Source organism: Lontra canadensis, unplaced genomic scaffold, assembly GCF_010015895.1.
Source record: "Lontra canadensis isolate GAN:19392208 unplaced genomic scaffold, GSC_riverotter_1.0 scaffold50, whole genome shotgun sequence".
NCBI lineage: Eukaryota > Metazoa > Chordata > Mammalia > Carnivora > Mustelidae > Lontra > Lontra canadensis.
Genome location: NW_022631044.1, coordinates 4,472,982 through 4,494,474, shown reverse-complemented (window position 1 = coordinate 4,494,474; position 21,493 = coordinate 4,472,982). Strand labels below are relative to the sequence as shown.

The 21,493-nt window shown below is 35.8% G+C and overlaps 1 protein-coding gene across 1 annotated transcript in view; it reads right to left on the bottom strand.

The window, feature by feature from the left end:
• WDR92 (WD repeat domain 92) overlaps positions 1-21,493 on the bottom strand; it is a 100,233-nt gene that overhangs the window by 51,069 nt on the left and 27,671 nt on the right. Inside the window, 1 exon segment of the mRNA XM_032873756.1 lies at positions 19,230-19,269. Coding sequence (XP_032729647.1) covers positions 19,230-19,269 — 40 coding nt within the window.

Sequence of the window (21,493 nt, the reverse complement as noted above, 5' to 3'; positions counted from 1 at the left end):
CATAATGATCAAAATGCTATCAGAATTTAGAGTAGAACTACTTACCTAGTCAGACACCAATTAGCAAACCTTTGAGAACAGTTTTTCCAAGTTCAGATTTTGCTGAAAGCACTTACTCTTCTCTCTCTACATACCAAGGATGAGTTAACTACTTTTTTTTCTAGTAACCTTTAATTTTGCCTTAGTTTACAACCACAAACCAGAAAAGGTAATGAGGAAATTGAACAGAACAGATCACTAAAGTACATCACAAGAGGAAAAGGAAAGACATGTGTCCACCAACCACATCTCATACAGCAACAGCTCTGGAGTGTATCATCAGTTGGAAAGAACAAAGGTAGTAATGTACACCATATTACTTATGAACACTTAAGATTCCATTTACTAAGGCTGGCACATAAGTAAGTTTATCTAGTCACATTATGAAACTGAAACTGAGGTGAAGGATTATTGTTTAAATGACCCAGAAAACCCCACTAATCCTGAAGAAAGCATTCTGGTCCTGACAAATGAATAAGAAATACTAAGAATAAAGATAAACCATCAAATAAATATACTTCTTTACACTGCCAGCAGTGATCTTTCTAAAAGGCACATTCAGCCAAATTGCTAGCTCTTGTGCTTACAAATTTGTAGTGGCTTCTTAATACAACCAGGATAAAAAATCTAGAGCCCTTGACAATATTTAGCTTCCACAAACACAAACCAGAAAATTTAAATTTCCATCCTTCTCTTCCCCCATTATCTTTACCTTAGCTACACTGCTCTCAGCACAGTTCAGATAGCATAAAATTCATGCATCCATTTCCTTATATACCCTATACTGGAATGTCCTTCCCTGAACTCTCCATTTAGGAGACCCCTATCAATTTTTCTCTGATTAAAAAAAGGGGGATACTAACTGTGTGCCCTGTGGTTATTAAGTATCATTAATGCATTCTCTGGCAAAAGCCCTTGAAGCAACATTTAAAACCATTTTCTGTCTTTTGCTTTAAATATCTTAAATGATATAAAACAGTCGATACCTATTCTGGATGAGTAGATACAACATTCCTCAAAGGCAAAGCAACATGCCAGCGATCACACTTTTTTTTTTTTAAGGTTTTTTTTGTTTGTTTGTTTTTTGTTTTTGACAGACAGATCACAAGTAGGCAGAGAGAGAGAGGAGGAGGAGGCAGGCTCTCTGCTGAGCAGAGAGTCCGATGTGGAACTCGATCCCAGGACCCTGAGACCATGACCTGAGCTGAAGGCAGAGGCTTTAACCACTGAGCCACCCAGGCGCCCCAGCGATCACACTTTAACAATAACTGCGTTTTTAAAGCCCCTGAAGACCTAGAGGGAATGAGCTCTATGTAATTTTCTATTCACCACCATTCTCACACATCCCTTGCAGCCAAAACTCACCCAGAGACTCTTTAAGAAACCAGTTTAATTTGAAAGAAGGCATATCTCTTCTCCAACCACCCATTTATTTCCTCCTTTCTGTCCTTCCTGCTTATCCTAAGACACGGACTGCTTAGTACTTACTATAGTTGAGGCTAGCTGACCAACTGCAGGACTCTGTACCTAAACAGTTACAGTATTTTAAAATGGTTTGCCTAGAAGGCAATGCCATAAATATTTTTTAAAGCCAAGATTAAAGAAAGCTAGTTTTCAAAAAACAAATGGTAAATACAGTTATTTTAGGTATGGAACAAAGTGATCGGTTTGGTCTTTACTGTCGCCAGTAGAAGCAGCACTTCCTCTACCCAGCACTGCAGAGAAGATGTGTTGCAGGATTAAATGTATGCTCGGGTGTGAAACGGCATCTCAATTCTTGAAATATGGGTACTTAGCAATCTCCTACAAATTAGGCACAGATCTCTCAAACAGATTAAACCCACTAGTATCATTAAATGTTTCAGATCTGCACTTCGTATAAGTTAAATATTAAAGAACAAATTCCAATTCGGGGTACCAGCTTTCATCAAAGATTTTTTTCTAGTGCTTGGGATCATACTCCCTTAAAACAGATGGACAAGGGGAAAAAGAAAAAAAACAAACCTCACCCTCTTGACTCATCTTGTGACTCAGAGATACTCATTTTCATATGTTTTGCCAAGTTAAAACATGTTATTCTTCTTAGTTTTTGTAAGGATTTCTACTTTTTGAAAGGACTACCAATTTTAATAATTGAAAATGCCCACCTATTCACATTATACAAAGTACTAAAATAATCTTATGAAGCCATATATATCATTATCTAAAATTTAAGGACATTAAAAAGTTGATCTTTTCATCAGTTTATGAAATATAAAGTTGTTAATAAGAACTGATGGACTGCTAATGCAGAAAACACCAAATTATACTGTTGAGACCTTACCCAGATCAATGCACCGTGACTATACTCAGAGATAAAGGTGAAATCTAGATGGCGACTCATTTTAACAAGTGATTTCAGGAATCTTATTAACACATAAAATTATTAAGCATTTGCTTTTAGCAGGCCCATTTGGCTACAGTTAATTTTATTTTTTGCATTGATACGTAGGATTTGTTTGTTTTGTTTTTAATTCCAGTATAGTTAACATAAAGTGTTGTGTTAGTTTCAGGTGTACAGTACAGTGATTTAACAATCCCATACATTACCCAGTGCTCATCACAAGTGCACTCCTGAAACCCCATCCACCTACTCACCTCCCCTCTGGTAACCATCAGTTCTCTAGAGTTAAGTGTCTGTTTCTTGGTTCAAGTCTTCTTTTCCCTTTGCTCATTTGCTTCTTAAATTCCACATATAAGTTAAATTGTATGGTATTTGTCTTTATCTGACTTACTTCTTTTAGCTTTATACTCTCTGGCTCCAACCATGTTGCTGCAAATGGCAGTTTCATTCTTTTATAGCAGAGAACAATATTCCACTGTATATGTATACCATCTCTTCATCCATTCATCTATCAATGGACACTTGGACTCCTTCCATAATTTAACTATTGGAAATAATGCTGCTATAAACACAGGGCTGCATGTATCCCTTTGGTGTTTTTGTATTTTGGGGGTAGATACCCAGTAGCACGATTACTGGATTGTAGGGTTATTTTTAACCCTTCAGGGAATCTCCATGTTTTCCCAGATTGCCTGCACCAGTCTGCGTTCCCCCCAAAAGGGCAAGAGGGTTCCTTTTTTTTCCACATCCTCATTAAGACTTGTTTCTTGGGTTTTTCATTTTAGCCATTCTGACAGGTTTGAGGTGGTATCCCACTGTAGTTTTGATTTGCATTTCCCTGAAGATGAGTGATGTTGATTTCATGTGTCTGCTGGCCATTTGTAGGTCTTTTTTTCTAAGATTTTATTTATTTGACAGAGAGAGACATAGCGAGAGGGAACACAAAAAGGGAGAGTGGGAGAGGGAGAAGCAGGCTTCCCACCGAGCAGGGAGCCTGACAAGGGTCTCGATTCCAGAACCCTGGGATCATGACCCAAGCCGCAGACAGACACCCAACCACTGAGCCACCCAGGCACCCCTGTAGGTCTTCTTTGGAGAAATGTCTTTCATGTCTTCTGCCCATTTTTAATTGGATTATTTGTTTGGGGGGCACTGAGTTGTATCAGTTCTTTATATATTCTGGATACTAACCCTTTATCAGGTATGTCATTTGCAAATACCTTCTCCCATTCCGCAGACTGCCTTTTAGTTTTGATCATTTCCTTTGGTTTGTGGAAGCTTTTTATTTTGATGAAATCCCAAGAATTTATTTTTGCTTGCCTCAGAAAACTTACCCCTTGCCTTAGAAGACTTATCTAGAAAAATGTTGCTATAACTGATGTCAGAGAAATTACTGCCTGTGCATTCTCTTCTAGAATGTTTATGGTTTCAGGTCTCACATTTAGGTCTTTAATCCATTTTGAATGTATTTTTATGTATGGTTTAAGAAAGTGGTCTAGTTTCATTCTTGTGCATGTAGCTGTCCAGTTTCCCCAACAACATATATTGGAGAGAGCTACAGTAAATTTTAATAAATACTGTCAACTGGACATATTAGTACCAGAGTAATATAATACTAAGAGATAAAGTTGCATATTCATTCATCACTCAGATAAAGAAACACAACCATCTCCCTTCATATTTTTTTCACTTAGAAAAAAAGAATAAAAGAAGATTCCAAAATAGTATTATATAGAAGACATCTACATCTCTAGCTGTTAAAGCATTAATATTATTACCATATATACCCCAACTGCTACTCCACTGTTAGGGTTAAAAGAAAAACAACTGTGAAGTCTAAGCCCTTTTAGGTGATTCTGAGATTTCTCAAAATGAAAAGAAGCAAGCAGAATGGCAGAAAAATTAACCTTCCACTAACTTTAGCCAATTCCCCAAAATTGTGTAGTAGTCAACAGAAACAATACTATTTCTAAGGAAACTCTTTTAAATAGCCAATTTATAAATAATTTACTATTAGTCTATTAATCATCTAAGAACAAAAACAATGTCTTTTCAAGTCCTTCTAGCAGTAATAATATTTTCAAAGACACTTAAATGTAATGTGGAATCCTGGAAAAGAAAACTTTCCAGATGTCACCAGTTTTTTCACTAAAATAAGCACTTTAATAGTACTGTTCCAATGTTAATTTCTTGATTTTGGTAACTGCACTATGGTTTAGGAAGACATTAATATTAGAGAAAGCTAGATAAAAGATACCTGGGAACTTTATAATTTCTTTTAATAATTTCTCCTTAGTCTCCTCTAATTTGTGACAGCTCTTAATTCTTCCCTTGTCTTCCACAATCTTGAAACTCTTAATCCAGTATTTTGTGGAATGTCCCTCAGCTTGGGCTTGTTGATGTTTTCTCATAATTAGGCTGAACTTGGGAATGTGGGGGAAAAATACCATAGACATGATGATATGTCCTTATCAGCACACTGTTATCAAAGGATTCACAACGTCAATGTGTTTTTGCTAGTGATGTTAACTTTGATCACTTGGGCAGGTGATGTCTGCCAGATTTCTCCACTATAAATCTACTACCTTTCCCTTTATATTAAAAAATATCAGGGAAAAGGGGGGGCACAATACTTTAAGACCATGCAAATATCCTATTTCTCCTAAAACTGTGACCTAATTTTAGCTTCCATAGGTTAATCTTGTAAGAATTTATTACTACGGTATTTGCCTAATAATGATCTTCTTTTCCCCTTTCTTCCTACATTAATTGAAATGTTCCTATTTAAGAAAAAATAAAAAACTGTCCCTTCTCCCCATTTATTTCTTTATTCAGTTATTCATATTACAGCATGGATTCACAGATATTTATTTTATTCTATAGGTTAAAACCCAATAATGTCATTACTTGTTAATCAGAATTTTCCAGCTTTGTTTAGGTACTTACTACCTCAAGTTGGCTTCTGCATGACCTGTCAACAATCCCCATTTGAGTACCTTCTTAATTTCTGGCACCATAAGATATTCCAGCCTCATCCTAACTATACATGGTATTTTCCAAGCAGAGATTCCCCAATCTGTTTTGGATGGCAGGATATTTAGAACTGAATTATAGAATGAAAACTATTAGGAAAGATTACTCTAATAAGGAATCTTAGAATTTCTATCTTAGAAATATTTTGGAAAGAGCCATCAGGCATGACAAAATTACTTATGAAGAAACATGTACTGAATGACTTATAAAGACTATCACAAGAATAAAGCACTATAGTGTTATCAATACAAGACGTTGGGTAGTTTCTCAACATAAAGTTTGATTTTAAAGTTTTAAAGTTTTGTGTAAAATGTATCTCCTACAAAGGTAATGAGTAATGTATTTTCATGTTACCCCAAATAAGGTGCAAAAACCACCAGAGGGCGCAGTAAAGATGGTCACAGATAAAACCTTCATTAAACAGTTCCAAAAAACCCCCAAATTCTGTAATGACCTTGTGTATAGACTAGCAGTTTAATATTTATATTCTGCAAGGAACTGTTTGACAACAGAGAAAGAACCCTACCAATAGCATGAGAAAATCGAAAAACTATTTTATGAAATAAGAACACATAGTCACACAAATTTGTGCAGTCTTTTCTTACAAAGAAAAATTTTCCTCCACTTAAAAGGTCTAGATTTTAGGGGTATATCATAATTTTCTAGTGCAAGAGGCAACATGTACTTTTGGTGTTTCTAGATTATAATTTTTATATAATTTAAGAATGAAATATGGGGGCATGGGTGTGCTCAGTTGGTTAAGCTTCTGCCTTTGGCTCATGTTATGATGCCAGGGTCCTGCGATTGAGTCCCAGGTTGGGCATCCTGCTCCGCGGGAGTATGTTTCTCCCCTCTACCTCTAACCCTTCCCCTTGCTCATGCTCTTGCTTGCTCTCTCTCAAATGAATAATCTTTTAAAAAAAATGAATTGTCAAATATGCAAAAGCTAGACATCAGCACCAAGAATTATCAAGTTGTAAAATGCTAATAAGAAATTTTAAGCCAACTGTGAGAAATAAGACATTCCAAAAATATATTATTAAATACATAGTTCTATGGGTTTTGACAAGTATATACACTTATGTAAAGCATCACTACAATCAAGATAAAAGCACATTTCCATCATCCAAAAACATTCCTCTGAGCCCTTCTGCAATCAATCACATGCCCTACCACCAATTGCAGGTAACCACTGTTCTGCTTTCTGTAACTGTGTCTAGAATTTCATACAAATGAGATCATATAGGATGTACTCTTGTATCTACTTTTTCTCATCTAGTTTTTTTTTACATTAATTCATATGTCAGTAGTTTGTTCTTTTTTATTGCAGAATAGTACAGTCCACTATATGGATATACACTTTTTAATGCATTCATCATTTACTAAACATACCTGCTATTTCCTGTTTGAGACTATCAGGAATAAAACTGCTAAGAATAGTCACAAATTCTTTTTTGTAAACAAATGTTTTCCTGGGCTTGCTATGTCAGACAGGGTAAATATATGTTCAACTTTCAGAAACCGTCACAAAGTTGTCCAGAGTGGTGTACCTTTTTTCATTCTCATCATTAATATAGGAGAACTCCAGGAGCTTCACATTCTTGTCAACACGTGGTACTGTCGGTCTTTTTAAGTTTAGCCATTCTAGTGGGTAGTAGCAGTATGTATAGCTGTAATCTGCACTTCTCTAAGGACTAATGATCTTGAATACCTTTTTCATGTAATTATTTTCAAGTTATCTATCTTCGTTTGTGAAGTGACTATTTAAATCTTTTTCTCTTTTAAAAACTGAGTTGTCTGAAAGAGCTGTGAAATTCTGTAGGTATTTCAAGTATTTTCTCCCAGTCTGTTAAGCTACCTTTTCATGTCTTTTTTTTTTAAGATTTTATTTATTTATTTGACAGAGAGAGATCACAAGTAGATGGAGAGGCAGGCAGAGAGAGAGAGAGAGAGAGAGAGAGAGAGGGAAGCAGGCTCCCTGCTGAGCAGAGAGCCCGACGCGGGACTCGATCCCAGGACCCTGAGATAATGACCTGAGACGAAAGCAGCGGCTTAACCCACTGAGCCACCCAGGCGCCCTTCATGTCTTTTTTGATGACTTTTTTTATAGATTTTATTTATTTATTTGACAGAGAGAGACATAGCGAGAGAGGGAACACAAAGAGGGGGAGTGGGAGAGAGAGAAGCAGGCTTCCTGTTGAGAAGGGAGCCCAATGCGGGGCTTGATCCCAGAATCCTGGGATCATGACCCTAGCTGAGGCAGATGCTTAATGACTGAGACACCCAGGAGCCCCTGCCTTTTCATGTCTTAGAGACCAAAAATGTGGGGTGCCTGGGTGGCTCAGTTGGTTGAACATCTGATTCTTGATTTTGGCTCAGGTCATAATATTGGGGTCATGGGACTGGGTCCTGCATCGGGCTCAACACTTAGTGCAGAGTCTGCTTTGGGATTCTCTCTCCCCCAGCTTCTCCCACTGCCCCTCCCCCAATTCGTGCTCAATAGATAAATAAAATCTTAAACAGCAAAAATGTTCAATTTTGATGAAATCCATTTTTTTCTTTTATGATTCATGTTTTATGTATACCAAAAATCTTTGTCTATCCTGGTTGTGAAGATTTTCTCACAATGTTTTCTTCTAGAAGTTCCATAGTTCTGGCTTTTATGTTTGTATCTATGACCCATGTAATTTTTTGTATATGGTATGAGGGTAGAGGCAGATTTTTATTCCATATAGAAATATAGTTATATTTTGTTGAAAAGTAGCCATTATAATGGCATCCTTGGTGCATTTGTGAAAAATCTACTCTACAGGGGCACCTGGGTGGCTCAGTCAGTTGAGCATCCAACTCTTGATTTTCTCAGGTCATGATCTCAGGGTTGTGAGATAAAGCCCTGTGTCAGGTTCCACACTCAACAGAGAGTCACCTTGAGATTCTCTTTCCCTCTCTATCCCTCCCACTGGTGCACTCTTAAATGAATAAATAAATAAATAAATCTTTTTTTAAAAAGCAAGTATACAAATCAATATGTTGTACACCTTACATTTACACAATGTTATATTGTTATACTGACATAATGTCAACTATATTCAATTATATTCATTTAAATAAAAATTAGAAACCAATTATGTATATTTACCAGTGAAGCTACATATGCATGTATATATATGTATGTATGTATGTTATGTATTTATATGGATCTATACCCTCTACTGTGTTCCATTAATTTATCTTATGCCAATGCCAGACTTATGTTTTAATAATAAACATTTCAATCAGGGAGCACTGTCCTCATACTTTATTGTTCTTTTTCAAAATTGTTCTGGCTTTTCTCAGACCTGTACATTTCCATATGGAATTAACAATTAGTTTGGTAATTTTTACAAAAAGCTTACTGAGAATTTGCTAAGGATTGGCTTGAATCTATAAATCAGTCGGAGTAGAACTGATGCCTTAACAGTATCAAGTCTTCCAATCTATGAATGTGGTTATCTCTCTTCATTTATTGAGGTCTTTTTAAGTTTCTCTTAGTAATATTTTACAGTTACACATACAAATCTTATAAATATGTTAAATTTTTATATGAATAACTCATTTTTTCTTTATAAATGGTGTTTCTGTCAATTTCATTTTAATTATTGTGATTATATAAACTTCCACTGATTTTTGCATACTGTCCTTGTATCTTACAATATTGCCAAATTATTTCTAGTAACTCAGAATTTGCTATATATACAATGATGTCATCTGAAAATAAAGACTATTTTTTACTCCTGCCTTCCTAATCTGAACGTAATTTATTTCTTTTTCTGGATCTAATGTATTGACCAGGACTTCTAGTACAGTTTTGACTACATTTGGTCAGAGTGAAAAACCATGCCTTTTTCCCAATCTTACGTGAGAAGGATTCAGTCTTTCATCATTAAATATGATGTTAACTATAGGCTTTTTATAAATGATTTATCAGAACTAGGAAGTTCCTTTCTATTCCTAATTTGCTAAGAGATTTACCCCTCAACTCTGTCAAAGATTTTGCTACATCTACTGATAAAATCATGTTGTTGTTTTTTTCCTCTTATTCTGGCCACATAGTGAATTAGATTGTTTATAATTTAAAAATGATACTCAGGATAAATTCCACTTGGTCGTGTTTTATTGTCCTTTTTACATATTGCTGGATTTGACTTACAAATATTTAAAGATTTTTGCATTGCATTCATGGTGAATGTTGGTCTATAGTTTTCTATAATGTCTTTGATATTGCTAATGGTGTAATGCTAGCTTCTATTTTCTGAAGGAATCTAGATTATGATTTTTTTTTTCATTAAATGTTTGCTAGAATTTACCAGTAAAGCCATATGGCTAGGTTTCTTTGTGGAAAGATTTTTAAATAAGAATTTAGTTTCATTAACAGATACAATTCTATTAAGATTTTCTACTACTTTTGTGTCAGCTTTAAGGTTTCTGAAGAAATTTTTCCATTTATTCTAAGGTGTAGAACTTACTGGCACAAAATTCTTCATAATGTTCCCTTGTTATCTATTAACATCTGTAGGATCTGTAATGATTTCAGTTCTTTTGTTACTGATATTGGTAATTGCATTTTCTTTCTTCTACAGTATTCCTTCAAAATGTGAATGCTGTATGTTCCAACTTCTTCCTACCTTATATAAAAGGCATAACCAAAAATGATCCATCACACAGAACTCGTTCAGGCAAATGAATGTTGTCCAAAAATGTTAAAATAAGCTACACAGTTGGAGTAATCTTAAAATTCTTTCTTAAAATTGTTTTCAGAGCTAACTGAGCTTTAGAAGAAAATTTGTCCTAGAAAAGCCATGTAATGTAAATTGTTCAAAGAAACCTTGGAGATGAAACACTCATGATGAGAAAACAGACCCAGAGAGTTAAATAAGTTGCTCAATGCTATAAAGCTTGATGACAAAGCTAAGTGACAGGATTTCTTGAAATACCTTCTGATCTAATTTCTTTTCTTATGTTAGCTCCATGAGAACAGTTAGTACAGAAGTTTAGGCTAAGAGATATCAGACTCTGCTGTTCATCAACCTGCATTTTTGGGCTAAGTGTGGAGAAAAGGAAATAATAAGAATGTTCTCGCTCCAGACAGATAAAATCAAACCATATAATTCTGAGATGTTCTCTAACTTATACATTACTGGTTTTCCTACTGAAGGTGTTTATATTGATGTTGTTTTTCTTCTTTTGGTTTATCTATATTGTGGTTCTAATCAAAATAGGCAATAAGCTACTAAAAAAAAGCATATGTTTATAAGATATATTTATATAAGATCATAAAAACACAAGTTTTCTCACTGTTATTAATAACCATGGCTTAAAAGTCACACCTTTTTTTTTAAACCTAAGTGCACACTGTGTAGGTCAGTAACATATCTTATTCAAAAGATAGAGCTCTTAAAGATTTCCATTGTTTTGTAAGTCAAATCAAACCCCCAATCCATTACACATCATATTCTCCAGGTTTTCCTCTTGTTCTTATCTGTTCCTATGTTCTGTTGCATTTAAACACTTAGTTGTACTTTTCTTTAGTTTTGTACCACCCCCCATCCCAAACTCCCCCCAAAATGCAAGAATATGTATTTAAGAGTCTTCTATTACATTCAACACCAATTATTCAAGACTTATTTATGGCTGCTCCAGAGTTCAATCTCATTTATCAGTAATGGGACACTACATACGCAGGGTTTTGGGTTTTTTGTTTGTTTGTTTTTTCTTACTGACTTGACTTTTATGTTAAGAAATTCTGGAAGGGAGGAAGGGAAGGAAGTCAGGTTCCAGCACACAATTTATATAATGGCTTTTCTTTATTCTTGAAGTCATTTTCACAAACAATTCTAGCTTCTTGTTCTAATTTGTACCAACTGCTTTCCAGACCCACTAGCATAGCTGTTACTCTTTTCTCTAAAACACCTTTTCACTGGTGTCTTAGAGATTTGGTTTCTTGGATCTCATTTCATCTTCTTTAACTTCTACTTCATTTTTCCAGGTACATATTCAAGAACTTATAAAAGATAAATTTCCCAAGTCCTTAAATATCTGAAAATGTCTTTAATTTGATCTCATACCTGAAAAATCATTTAAACAGGTATCAAATTCTGGATTGAGGAATTCAGAACTTCGAATAAAATGTTCCACAGCTTTCTGCTAATAAATCCAACACCAAAAGATTTCTATTCTTTTTAAGTAATTTTTTCCCCCTATCTAGTTGTAGGGTTTTCTTTCTACTCTTGGAATTTTAAAATTACGAAAGAAGTTGAGACTAAATGTTGATTTTTTTTATTAAGCTTCTTGGTTATCAGAATGCTCTTTTAATCAGAATATTTGATTTTACAGGTGAGGAAAATTATCTCTCTCACTGATGAGTTTTGCTTCTATTTTATCTATTACATACCTTGAAATTCACTCTAGGCAGATACTATTACTCACTGTATTTGTGCCCTAAATCTTTCCTTTTTTGTATATTTTTCCTTATCCTTTGCTCTAACATTCAGAAGGAGATCTAAGAATTCATCATACTTTTGCTAACTGGTTGGCTAGGCTTTTTCACCAGCTAAAGTAACCAACTTCTGCATACCAGCTATAAAATTATTCAAATTCTGGCAGACTATCACATCACTACATGTCATGCACTTCACTGTTAAAACCTCGAATTTGTAAATGCTACCATACCAAAATTGGATAGTATGGCCCCTCAGTTTTTCTTAAGACTACCTGCCTAAAAACTTAAAATATTTAGAACCTAGCAGACAATCCAGGATTTTTTTTTAAGAAGTAATCTATAATGCAAAACAAGGAAACATCTCAAAACCCAGATGTTCAAGTCCTACACTATCCTTTAGAAAACTTTTCATCTTTCTCTCCATTATTCAGCTCTAAAGTTTTACTCACAGCAGAATGTAAGTAATTCTCAGTGGACTAGGTAAAACAGAGTTCAGGATCACTAAATTACTAAACAAATGGTAAATCATGGCTGCTAGATTAAAAAACATTAACTATGTGATACATTTATGAATATTTTAATCAAAGAAACGTAAAAGTCAATTTCAAAGTTAATGGCGAAAAAGTTTTTTAATACTAAATAGTATTGTAGGAATAAAATGTGTTTGTTTGTTTTAAAGATTTTGTTTATCTGTGTGTGAGAGAGAGAGGGAGAGCAAACATGAGCAGGGGAAGGGGGAGATGGGGCAGAGGAGAAGCAGACTACCCGCTGAGCAGGGAGCATGACACAGGGCTTGATTCCAGGACCCTGGGATCTTGAGCTGAGCCAAGGGCAGACGCCTACCCAACTAAGCCACCTAGGCACCCCTATAGGAATAAAATGTTTTAAAACATTCTGAGCTGTGCACAAACTGAATTTTTATTGATATTAAAAAGGTTTCCTCCGGGGCGCCTGGGTGGCTCAGTGGGTTAAAGCCTCTGCCTTCAGCTCAGGTCACGGTCTCAGGGTCCTGGGATTGAGCCCCGCATCGGGCTCTCTGCTCAGCAAGGAGCCTGCTTCCTCCTCTCTGCCTGCCTCTCTGACTACTTGTGATCTCTATCAAATAAATAAATAAAATCTAAAAAAAAAAAAAAAAGTTTTCCTCCAAAGATTTCTGAGATGATGAATAAAGGTTTGAGAGTCAACCAGAAATCACTCTTTAGAACACACATTATTTAAAAATAGAATGAGGGGCACCTGGGTGACTCAGTCAGTTAAGCACCCAATTCTTTATTTCAGCTCAGGTCATGAGATCAAACCCTGCATCGGGCTCTGTGCTTAGCAGGCAGTCTGCTTGAGATTCTCTCTCTCTCTTTCCCCCTCTGCCCCTCCTCCCTCCCATGGGTGCACTCTCTCTAAAATAAATAAAATTTTTAAAATAAATAAATACTCAATGAAATTAAGCGAGTCCATGTAATAAAGGGAAAAGAGGAATAAAAGAAAGACATCATAAATAAAAGAAATAAAAGAAGAAATTAAATTCACCTTAGATTAACTTTTTCTCTGAAAAAGTTTTCATAACAAAAAACTACATTTTAAAGACTATGACTATGTAAACTTCCCCGTGACCATCTGAGAGCAGAAATTAACAGCACAAGGTAAAGTCTCTACACTTTCAAGTCACCTGTAAATACTCAAACCGTAAACAAAATTGCCTGAATATGAGACTGTTTACTCACAATGAGAGCAGTGCCCTAAAGTCATAATCAGGTCTTCAAGGTTTCTACACATAGCTCTTTATGCAAAAGGACATGCCTTCAGAATCTGCCAAGCTCTTCTTAAGTCCCCTTCTAATGAAAAGAAAATTGAGAAATCTTTTTAGATAAAATATTTCTTGGGGTGCCTGGGTGGCTCAGTCGGTTGGGTGTTTGACTCTCGATTTCAGGTCATGATCTTGGGGTTGTGGGACAGAGCCCCACATCAGACTCTGCTCAGTGCAGAGTATGTTTGGGATTTTCTCTCCCTCTCGCAACCCCCCCATGCATCTCTAAAATAAATAAAATCTTAAAAAAAAAAAAGTAGAGAGAGATTTGTCTTTCATCTATATTCAGTCTACAAAATAAGCCAGACCTAAGTTTACCAATCTTATCAGAAACATTCAGAATTACACTGGTTTTATCAGCAGTAAAAATTAGCTGAATCTGAGCTTCCACTCAAACTTGCAACTATTCCCCCATTTAGTCTTCTGCTTAAACTATCTGAAGTAGTATATTTCACTCAGCCACTTTTCCAAGTTATCATGCCAACTTACAACTAAGGTCTCAACTTTGAGCAAATCACCCCAACAGAGTGAGTATACATTTCCTAGTCCAGCCAGGTTAGCCAACAGACAACAAAGTCACAATGGCCTACAATAATTTAACTCATTAAGAAGTGAACAATGAATTGAGAGACAAAAATAAGGAGGAGGAGGAGGCAGAGCAAGAGCAGGAAGAGAGGAGGAGAATACCTATCTATGTATTGGACAAGTCCAGTTGTTTTTTTTTTTTTTGGACAAGTCCAGTTTTACCTAAAATCATTCTATACACACAAATATAACACTGATCTTGTAAAACCTACTATAAAGAAGGTGATTAAAAACCTGACTCTGGAGCAGGACTACTTGAGATCAACTCATGGTTTTGTTACTTCACCTGCTGATGTGTGGCCTTAAGCCTATTACCAAAGGTCCCTCTACCTCCTGTATTTTCACCTATACAACAGGGAAAGTAAACCTCTCTCATGAGGCTACTGTAAGGATTAAAAAGGTTAATGTATGTAAATTGCTCAGAATAGTGCCTGGCACATGTTAAATGCCATAAAAGTATTTGTTGTGATGAGTTAATAAAATAAATGGAATGATTGGTAACTACTGAGTTTTCCTAAAGGTACTGCCTTTAAAATTATCCAAGTAGTTGTCTATTAGTCCAGCTATGAGCTCTTACTAGCTTATTCAGTCAACAGGTATTTATTCAGCATCTGCTTTATGCCAGGCATTGCACTTAAGTTTCTACTGTCAATGCCTCCATTCCTTTATGGGTGAAATGTGCTTAAGCAGCCTCTTAATATTATTAAAGCTTGTTGTGTTGCATGCCATACTTAACTATAAATCAATTTTTTCTCCTTGATATTACTCTTAGTTAACCTACCTATCCCTTTTTCCACTCATTAAAAAAAAAAAACTTTCAATAACAGACACATACAATAGTTTAATGAATCAAATAATTTAATGAATCCCATATAGCTATCAACCAGCTTCAGTTAACATATGAGAAATCTTATTTTATTTATACACCCATTTCAATTATCTTACAGCAAATCCCAGACATACCATTTCCTTGTCATTGATTAGTATATACTCTAAAATACTCTTTTTAAAAAGATCACAATAACATTACTTGAAAAATATTAATAAATTAATAATTAACTCCTTGACATTAAATAATAATGCTCCAGTTTCCCCAAACATCACAAACGACACTTCACATTTTCTGAATCCACCAGATTTGGCAAAAAAGGCAATGTGTCAATAAAACAGAAGTGACCTTAATAGTAACAGTTTCATGAGAATAGTAAGAGAATGAAACCCAGAATGTAGCAGGCCAAGAAATTAGCAGAAATAAGGAAATGGACATAACTGTATATGCTCTTAAAAAAAAAAAAGTATAAGAAAAAGTGAAAGGTACACACAGGATCAGAATCACAGCATAGTTGGTTGTATGTTTAAACTGAAGAGAGATGAAGAGGCTGAAGACATAGGAAAAAACAGAGAAACAAAATAAGGTCCTAGAGATGAGACTAGAATAAGGACCTGGAATAAGGGAGCTGTAACACAAACTCGGACACTGCCAGAAGGAGTTAGTTAAGTATGAATGGGACTGGGAAAATTAGCAGGCAGGGGTGGAAGGTGGAGATGGGGGCATGTGAAGGCAAACACTTAAAGGTTTCCAGTTTTCTTCAGAATCAGGAGACAAAGCACTGATTAAAAGCAGAGTATGGGAAAGGATTATGTAGGGATTTGGACAGAATCTTGAAGACTTGGATGGAACGTAAGGAGATTGGGGGTAAAAAAATGGACCAGATAGGTAAAAAATTAGTCAGCATTCAAATCTTATACAGCTTTCAAAATGATTTTTCAAGGATCACCCCTTTACGAAGCTTTTCTTCCTTTTCTCTCTCTCTTTTTTTTTTTTTTTTAAGAGAGAGAGGGAGAGAATCTTAAGGAGGCTCCACACAAAGAGTGGAGCGAGGCAAGGGGCTTGATCTCACTCTCAGGATCCTAAGATCATGACCTGAGTGGAAAAAGTCAGACGCTTCACTGACTAAGTCACCCAGGCTGCCCCTCCATTAAGTTTTTCTTAATGACCTTAACCAAAAGTATTTTCCCTCCTAAGACCTTTAGTTTTCATTTCTCATAGAGGTCTATTTGTACTGTAGTCATTTCTCCCAAGAGCCAGACTATAAGCACTTTGTGGGTGTTTACTTCTCTGTGTATCACAGAGCCAAAAAACAGTACCTTACAGGATATAATTGAGATTCCTCTTACCTTTTTAAAAAAGCAGAATTTAAATACTAAAAGAACAAAACAGACAGTAACTACTTGAAGAGTTAAGAAGACCACTCAAGGCAGAGACAAGTATATAAGGCCTCATGAAGAACATAGAATTGAGGTGGGTCTTGGAGGGATGAGAGGCATGACATCATTTTACCTGAACAGGGAAGTATAAATAGTGAAGTGTCTCAAGGATGAGTTTTAACATTCTTATCTATAATGGTGGCTATTCACAGATAACAGTAAGCTCTTCCAATAATGAAGAGGTTTCTTAAATGAGAGAAGAGTTTACGGCAACATGTGGGTGGGGGGAAAGTAGTGGTTTTAATGAGAACAGGTTCACTTTGGGGAAATTCATCCAAATCATGTATAAAATTGGTAAAGGCATATTTATTCTAGTGAACCAAACAGGGAACAGAAAAAAATCCAGATAAGATTCATGGCGGATTGAACAATCACTGACAAGTACAAAGCTTTAGTGACATGGCTCAACAGTTTCATAAAAGCATAAATCAAGTCCTAAGAAATAAGACAGTTCTGATGATAAAACTCAAAGCTTTAACAGTGTATGAAATCTATTTTAAATACATTTTAAAAAAAACTTGGCCTTTGCCATCCTGGATGTGTGTCCCCTTAGGGACCTCTTTCTTTGGCAAAGAAACAAAAACTAACTTCTGAAGACCTCTTTCCTGTTGCAATCCCAACAGCCAATCCCAACTCTATTTGCACTCTGAAGCCCAGCTAATTACAGACCTCCAGACCTCCTTTTTGCCCACTAGCAACTAGAGAAATAATTATGTCATATGCTCAAATTAAACACTAAATGGCAAGGCACAATTATGAGCAGAATCCTTTCAATTCTGAAGAAACTATAAAACTGATCCAGTAACTTTGCTAGAGACCAAAAATTACAGATCTACATAACACCTGGGGAACCAGTATGTAACTATTCTAACACTGATCATATTTCAGAGGTAGGTTAGACACTGACAGAATTGACAGTTCTCCAAACCAGAAGACCACAACAGTCTTTAACAGTTCAGCAAACTTTTCCTTTAACAAGCTGAGTAGTAAATATTTTAGGCTTTGTGTACCCATTTGGTCTCTTATAACTATTCAATTCTGCCACATGTCGCATGAAAACAGCCATAGGCAGTATATAAGCAAATGGGCACAGCTGTATTCCAAGCAAACTTTATTAACAAAAACTCCCACTAGGCAGTAGTTTACGAACCCCCAATCTACTGTGTCACAATTAGGTTTGGTTTTAGTTAATTTTAGCAATATGCAGATGTAACAATTTATCCTCATGTTTAAAATAGAAACAAACACCTACATATGATCATAATTACACAATAAATTCATTTTAAAAAGACTGGGAGGAAACAGTAAAATAAAATGTAAACAGCAGCTAGGATGGCAGAATTACAGGTAACTGGGTCTAGAGAATGACCATTTAAAAAAAATTTAATTGCAGAAGTCACAAAATTATGATTAATAAATAATTTCAGATTATAACTGCTATAAAGAAAATAAACAGGGTACTATTCATGAAAGATAGAATCTAAGCCAAGTAGAGAGAGAGAAACATCTCCAAACAGGTGACATTTATGCTGACAGCTGAATGACAACAAAGTCAACTAGAGAGCTGATAGAGCAGCATTCTACCCAGAGCTCATAAGTAAGCAAAGGTGTTGAAGAGAATGAAATTGACATGTGTTCTGGGAAAAGAAAGGAGACCAATGAAACAATAAAGAACAACTGGGAAAATGGTTTTAGTAAGACACAAAGGAAGGGACACTTCATTGCAAGGTAAGATGTCTCCAAACAAGAACCAGCTACATCAAACAGTGGCAGAAAGGACAAGGAAGATTTAGAATGGTTTAGGGATTCTGGGACCTCATGATGGCATCTAAATTTACCAAAGGTCTGTATTTCAATTCTGAAGATCTCTCCCTTACCCGATCATTGCCCTTCCACACAAGAGACTTAATGATTTTTATTTAATCTCCCTGATCCTGACTGATCCTTAAATCAAGAATTTCTAAAACTGTCATTTTCCTTTTTTACGTTCTCCAGTATGGTCAGAAATGACCAGACCACCCACACTTTTTATACTCCTCATTGCCCTGAGAAACATCTTTTGCAACAGCTACTTGGTCTATGGAAGTTTTGCCTTCAACAAACATTTTTTGTTACCAAAAGATAAATAAACTAGCTGTTTACTTGATACTTTGTTAATCTGAAAAACTTCTGCTGGGTTGCTCCACTGAGATTTGAGGGCTGATTTGTCAACTACAGCTCAGTGTAAATAATAAAAAGCGGCTCTATTAAAAAAAAATTTCCCTACTCTAGTAACTTAAAAAGACTGTAAGTCGGGGCGCCTAGGTGGCTCAGTGGGTTAAAGCCTCTGCCTTCGGCTCAGGTCATGATCCCAGGGTCCTGGGATGGAGTCCCACATCAGGCTCTCTGCTCAACAGGGAGCCTGCTTCCTCCTATCTCTCTCTCTCTCTCTCTGCCTGCCTCTCTGCCTGCTTGTGATCTCTGTCAAATAAATAAATAAAATCTTAAAAAAAAAAAAAGACCATAAGTCAAATTCATTACCTATTAAATAGTTAAGGTCTAACTTTGCTATAAAGATATATAGAGGGGTATTCTATATATACATACATATATAGGGATGGGTAAATAAAAGAAATTCTTGATACCAAGAATATCTGACTTACAGTGTGAGCACATTTCCAAAGGATAACTGGCCTCATTTCCCTGGAGAAAAGAAATAAACAATAATTAGTCACAAAACTGGCACAAATTTCTTTAAAAGGTTAAATATTTTGAGTCACAAAACATAGGGAAATAAGCCAAAAACCAAAGTAGCTAGATCTATAAATTACAGTTTTTTGGTATGAAAAAATTATACAGTATGACAGAAAGAGCTCTTGAATCAAAGAGGCCTAAGCTGTGTGACTTACACAAACATTTGAATAAAATTTATTTTAAATATTTTTAATGCCCTAAATATGTTGTATACCCAACTGTAACACACTGGAGACTATCAAGGCTCTAACTGAATTCAGTTGGGGACAGAGCTCAGAAAAAAGCTGCCACCTCTATTTAAATGAAGAGTTTTCTGAGATTGTAAAACTCTTTAAAAGAAAAAACCAAAAACATTTATAATAAGTGCACTGAAACAATTTTCTATATGCTTTGCAACTAAAATAAGAAAAACAGTCACTGGAAGGTGGGTCCAATGTAAGACAGCCAATTCAGGTTTTTTTCTTGAGAAGTCTTATTTCAGTGGATAAATTCCATATTGGTATAATTTATCTGAATTCCTAATTTATAAAATATATAAAAGTAATCATCTGTTTTCTATACAGGATTCCATCTGAATCTATTTTAAGGAAAAAAAGAGTTCTAGGAAAACTACAGACCTGGCCCAAAGCCTACATTTAATAATTCCTAAGGAACTGAGCCCAGGGAGATAAAGTACCTGGTGGATGATCACACCATTTGATTAGTGATAAAACCAAGAGTAGTTCTAAATCTAAAACAGTAAAAACTTCGGTACAACAGACTAACATGAGATAAAAATCATGAAGATCTTTTTCTTTTTTTTAAAGATTTTACTTATTTGTGACAGAGAGAGAGAGTGAGAGAGGGAACACAAGCACAGGAGAGCTGGAGAAGGAGAAGCAGGCTCCCCACTGAGGAGGGAGCCCAATACGGGGCTCAATTCCAGGATGCTGGGATTACGACCCAAACCAAAGGCAGATGCTTACAAACTGAGCCATCCAGGCACCCCAAAATCATGAAGATCTTTTAAAAAGTCTACAGAATTTAGGGGCCCCTGGGTGGCTCAACCAGTTAGGCATCCAACTCTTCATTTCGGCTGGCTCTGGGCTCAACATAGAGTCTGCCTGTCCCTTTCCCTCTGCTGCTCCCCAGCTCCATCTCTGAAATAAGTAAATAAAGTCTTTAAAAAAAAAGTCTACAGAATTCTAAATAATGTAAATTAAGCTCTTAAAGTTCAATGATAAAATCAGAGTAGCATGCATCCTATATTCATTCCATTTACCTAATCTTGACCCCGTCTAGCAGTGTACAATAGGATTAACATAAGAATATACTCATAAGACATTAAGAAATTATTGAATACAGCCCGAAAAAAAATTTTAGTTTGGGTCCTTAGCTTTTACTCTTAAAAGTATCTTATACTACATAAATTTGACGTCTAAGAAAGGTTACCAGTAAATTAGCATCTTCAATTCTTATGTCACCAATGATTAGTCTTTCCCTTGAAAAGTATGGCAGATAATTGCAATTTTTCAGAACTGGTTAATTTTAGGTTCCTTTATCAAATATATATTAAAAATATAAGAAATAGCAAAAATTAATAAAACTTGATAGCAATGAGCAGAGACAGTGTTTCTGCTTATTCCGCCCCTTACTTGATTAACATCCTTACCGTGATTCCTACCTTTGACTGCCTCACATATTTCATGCCTGAATTTTTAAAACACAATTTATTATTTAGTTTTTTTTTTTTTTAAGGTTTTATCTATTTATTTGACAGAGAGAGGGAGCAAGCACAAGCAGGGGGAGCAGCAGGCAGAGCGAGAGGGAGAAGCAGGCTCCCTGATAACCAGAAAGCAGGGTCCATCCTAGGATAACAACCTGAGGCCAAAGGTAGATGCTTTACCAACAAAGCAACTAAGCCACCCAGGAGCCCCTTAAAATACACTTTAAAGAACAAAACAAAACAAAAAACTTCACTCTGCCTTAAGAGTAAGTATGTTTCTTGAGAGGCTCTCAAAAAAAAAGAATATAGAGGCGCCTGGGTGGCTCAGTGGGTTAATAAGCCTCTGCCTTTGGCTCAGGTCATGATCTTGGGGTCCTGGGATCTAGCCCCGCATAGGGCTCTCTGCTCATCGGGGAGTCTGCTTCCCACCCCCTTGTGATTTCTCTGTCAGAAAAATAAATAAAATCT